We start from the raw sequence: 4232 nt of genomic DNA, 5'->3' as shown, positions 1-4232 counted from the left end.
AGATTGAAGCATACTATTTTCAGTTTTGTTTTTTTGTTTGTTGGTTGGTTTTTCTTTCTCAAGTTTTTCCCCCTTTTGTTCTGATTCCTCTTTCCCAACATGACCAAAGTGAAAATCGATTTAACATGATTGTACATGCTTACCCTATATCAGATTGCTTCCTATCTTGGGGAGGGAAGAATAAAAATTTGGAACTCAAAATCTTAGAAAAATGAATGTTAAAAACTATCTTTACAAAAAATAACTGGAAAACAATCAAGTACTACAAAGTAAAAAGCAAGCAAACAAACAATGTTGTGCCCAGAATTGAGCATAATTTCCAAGACATGGTAGTACTGTAATCTTTATCAATTTTCTCATTCTGGACACTACCCTCTATTAATACAGCATACTGATTTTGCTAGCTGTTCTGGTTGTCAAGATACACTAGCAACATACTAAATTTGGATTGATTATAACTGCCTGATATGAGCTGTTGTTTAGCCCCATCTTGCACTGGTGAATTTGATTATTTTACATTTATTCCTGTTTCCTACTTATTAGAATTAGAACATCATTTCAGGCCATCAAGAACTTTTTGAATCATGGCCAGGGCATTAGCTGTTCTTACCAATTATGTCACTTAGAATTTAATAAGCATAACATGGATCCTTTCAACCACGTTGTTGATAAAAATATTAAACATAACAGGTCCAAACAAAAAGTCTTGAGAGTACATCATTACAGACCACCTTCCAAGGAGTCATCAATGATTTAATACCTCTTTAGATACAATAATTCCACCAGTTTAGAATACAGTTAACTATAAAATCATTTAACCATCATTTGTCTATAAGAATAATGTGGAAGAATTTGTCAAATTTTTTGCTGAAATCTAGAAATCCTGAATTTAAAATCTAAAACAATTCATTAATTGTGTGACTGTAATTAAAACTATCTGTGTCTCTTGTTTTCCTTAACAAAAATAGTGAAAGACTCTGACTAGGTAATATCTTTGGTTCCTTCTACCCATAGCAATCTCTATCAATTTAGGAAGATTATCTTAGATACCAAGAATCCATTTAGGAAAGAAATGTGTGTTATGGAAATGGAATGGTGGCAGGTAAAGATGGAAATGTCATATCTGATTCCTGAAATGATATTTTATCCTTGGGTTCTAGATTAGCAAATGACAAAAATCCACAGTCATGGGCATATTCAAGTTTTAAAATTTGCCATTGGGGTTTGGCTCTCACCCACAGTTTATTAAATGAATACTTACTTGTCACTAAGTTGTTTTTATGCCTTAGACAGACAGCTTTAAATCAAATGAAAACCCACATAAATTTACTTTTGAGTGGCATGTTACATTCTTCTTTTCAAAAGAAAAATTAAACGTGATTCTTGCTATTGAATATAAGTAAATACAAATAATATAGATATAAGCCATAAGCATCACAAAAGGAAAAAAAACAAATATTTTGCCAAGGACCCCATGATGGAAAGAAATGTCCACTTAAAATGATGAAAAACACTCTAATAACGAGCTTCCGCCAGTTTTTCTCCCTTTTTTGCCCATCCAGCCATTGTGGTGGAAGCTCAGCTGTCATCCCATCATCATGTCCTCTCATAAAACATTTAGAATCAAGAGGTTCCTGGCCAAGAAACAGAAGCAGAATCATCTCATCCCTCAATGGATTAGAATGAATACTGGTAACAAGATCAGGTACAATTCAAAAAGAAGACACTGGAGAAGGACCAAGTTCGGATTATAAAGAACGGCCAGCACAATGAAAGACATTCAGCACCAAGACTGCCTCCCCCCACCCTTACTATGATGTCCTTCCATTCATCAATCCATCCACCCATCATTCATCCATCAATCACTCAGTCACATCATTGTCCCCAAGAAAATGCCACTGTTGCCCTCCATTTGGGAAACCCTCTGTCAAGATGCAGACATAAAAAAAAAGGCCCCAACAAACCATTAAAATTGTCTTGCCCTTAAATGTTTTCATGAATTTCATCCATGAGTTTGGGTAACGTGTGTGTTGTGAGATAGTTTAAATTACTGTTATCTGCATCTCTGTAGCATTTGTATGTTTGAGGTTATGCTTAAAAGGCAGAGATCATAATGAAACAAGTTACTCCTGTCAAGAAGAACCAAGCTCTAGCCCTGCCTTGAACAAGCCATCACAATAACCTCTCTGTGTTTTGTTTTGTGTTTTAAGGAGTTATAAAAGAGCACCTACCTCACAGGGTTGTTGTGAGGGATCTTAAGATTTCTAAGCCTTTGGTGTAAGCCACCAGTGCTGCTAATCTGGAGCTGTCTCAGCCAGATTATGCGCAGCTGACTGTGTTAGATTATCAAACTCACAGTCAGAGGAGTAACCTGTTGACCCCCTGCTTATTTCATACTATAAGCCATCTTTGTTCCTTGTTGGGAAGTGGTAAATTTAAGTGTTGGCAATTTCTCAGTTATCGGTTATTTGTGTGTTTGGGAAAGCCTGGTCTGGGTGAATGGCTTCACAGTTTTCTGAAGATACAATTCTGCTAATAAAGGGCTTCTACAAAAAAAAAATGATGAAAAACAGTAGTGGAGCAAGAAGATCTGAAATCTTCTTTTGTCTCCAGGGAGAATATTTTATCATTTACCATAATTTCTAGGTACCAGAATCACCAATAGGCTCATGTCTAAAAAAGCATGATGTCATTCTGAAGTTTTATTTAATCTTGCATAACATGCTGACTTCTCATTCACATATTCAGAGATGAAATATGTGAATCTGAGATTGCTCTGGGTCTGGCCCTTAATTATCAATCATCCCTAGATTTTCCTGTTCACTCTTTGATGATGCTAATTAAGTGGACCTTGTCATGAATGTCCATTTGAGTGACAGTCACACAGCACTTAATATCCTTTAGGGTCCAGCTGAAAAACACCCTCCATCATGAAGTCTTCTGTGATACAGCCTCCTCAGAGCTCTTAGTACTCCATACCCCTCTTATGCACTCACCACACTTTACTTTCCAATATAGTAGCTAGAGTAGTTTGACCTATCATCTACTAGATTTCCAGTTGCTTAAGGGCAAGGATTGTGTCCAACTTGTTTCTATTTCACCCCCACTACCTCCTATGGTGCTTTGCACATTTTTTTATGCATTCAGTGAAGTGGTTTTATTGGTATGGGGAACACCTAGTGTAGAAACCTCTTCCATTAACATTTGTTGGCAACTCAATCATAATTTATGGTATTAAAGACTTACCTAGAACATTGAGAGGTTAAACAATTTATCCTTGGTCACATGTCCTAGATATGTCACAGGTGAGACAATATAATAACAACATCCAGGCCCAACAGACTACAAAGCTGATCGATCCTCTGTTATCCTCACCATTTTCCAAATTATTGGCACTTAATAAATGGTTTTTAATGAATATAGGAAAATGCTTTAATGAAGGATAATCCTTTTATCAAACACATCTCCAGAGGAGGAAAAAAATGGACTCAAATGAAATATTGGATTTGTTTATATCTTGGAGTTTTGAGCTTGTCCACTTTCTCTAGAGGCTCATCTTTCTCTATCTTCTCTATCAAATACCAGTACAGGCTATCCTCAAAAGCAGGTTGGGCATCTTCCCCTGTCTTCTGATTCCTGGACTCCAAAAATCCAGCATGGGCTACTGTCCCGTGCAATACCACCTGTTCAATAATGCCAAGTGCCTGGAATCTTACATGGGATTAAATCTTTTGGCTATGAAAGGCAGTATATCAGAGTAGACAGAGCTCTGAATGAGGAATTATAGACCTGAGTTTAGTATTTCCTAAATGTGTGTCCCTGAGCATGTCACTTAGTCTCTCATAAATAAATGTAACAAGATACTCTGAGGAAGAGAAAGGAGTCTGTGTTAACCAGGCAGGTTCAACCACTGCCACCACTTTGAACATCACCTCCCCTCACACAGCCCAGGAGCCTGAGCTCAAGAACTCCATAAATAATAAATGCCATCCCTCCCACCCAGCATGCCCTGTTCCCACCTTCCCTTGCAACCATCATCTATCCATTGTTCAGGGAAGTAATCCTTATGGAACAGCCACCTCCCCATATCTAATACTGCTTCCTATTCCAACTGCCTACCAAATGCCATGTTCAGGTAGTTAAACCCAAGAGCCTTGAAGAGAGCAGTTGGTGTCCTGTCCTCCAGTCTACCATCTTTGCTTCTAACCCAACACCTAAAGCCTTTGTCCAGG

At 37.5% G+C, this 4232-nt stretch overlaps 1 protein-coding gene across 1 annotated transcript; it reads left to right on the top strand.

Moving 5' to 3' along the window:
* Positions 1-1519: 1519 nt before the first annotated feature.
* LOC138145461 (large ribosomal subunit protein eL39-like) lies at positions 1520-1754 on the top strand. The gene has a single exon (XM_069067075.1). It carries the CDS (start codon positions 1599-1601, stop codon positions 1752-1754), a length of 156 nt encoding a protein of 51 aa, XP_068923176.1. The 5' UTR covers positions 1520-1598.
* The last annotated feature ends 2478 nt before the right edge of the window (positions 1755-4232 follow it).

This window comes from Petaurus breviceps, unplaced genomic scaffold (assembly GCF_028583685.1).
Source record: "Petaurus breviceps papuanus isolate PSGF00001 unplaced genomic scaffold, PetGlider_PUasm1.0 90740, whole genome shotgun sequence".
Classification (NCBI taxonomy): Eukaryota; Metazoa; Chordata; class Mammalia; order Diprotodontia; family Petauridae; genus Petaurus; species Petaurus breviceps.
The sequence above is the reverse complement of the archived record's forward strand: the minus strand, read 5'-3'. Positions and strand labels throughout refer to the sequence as shown.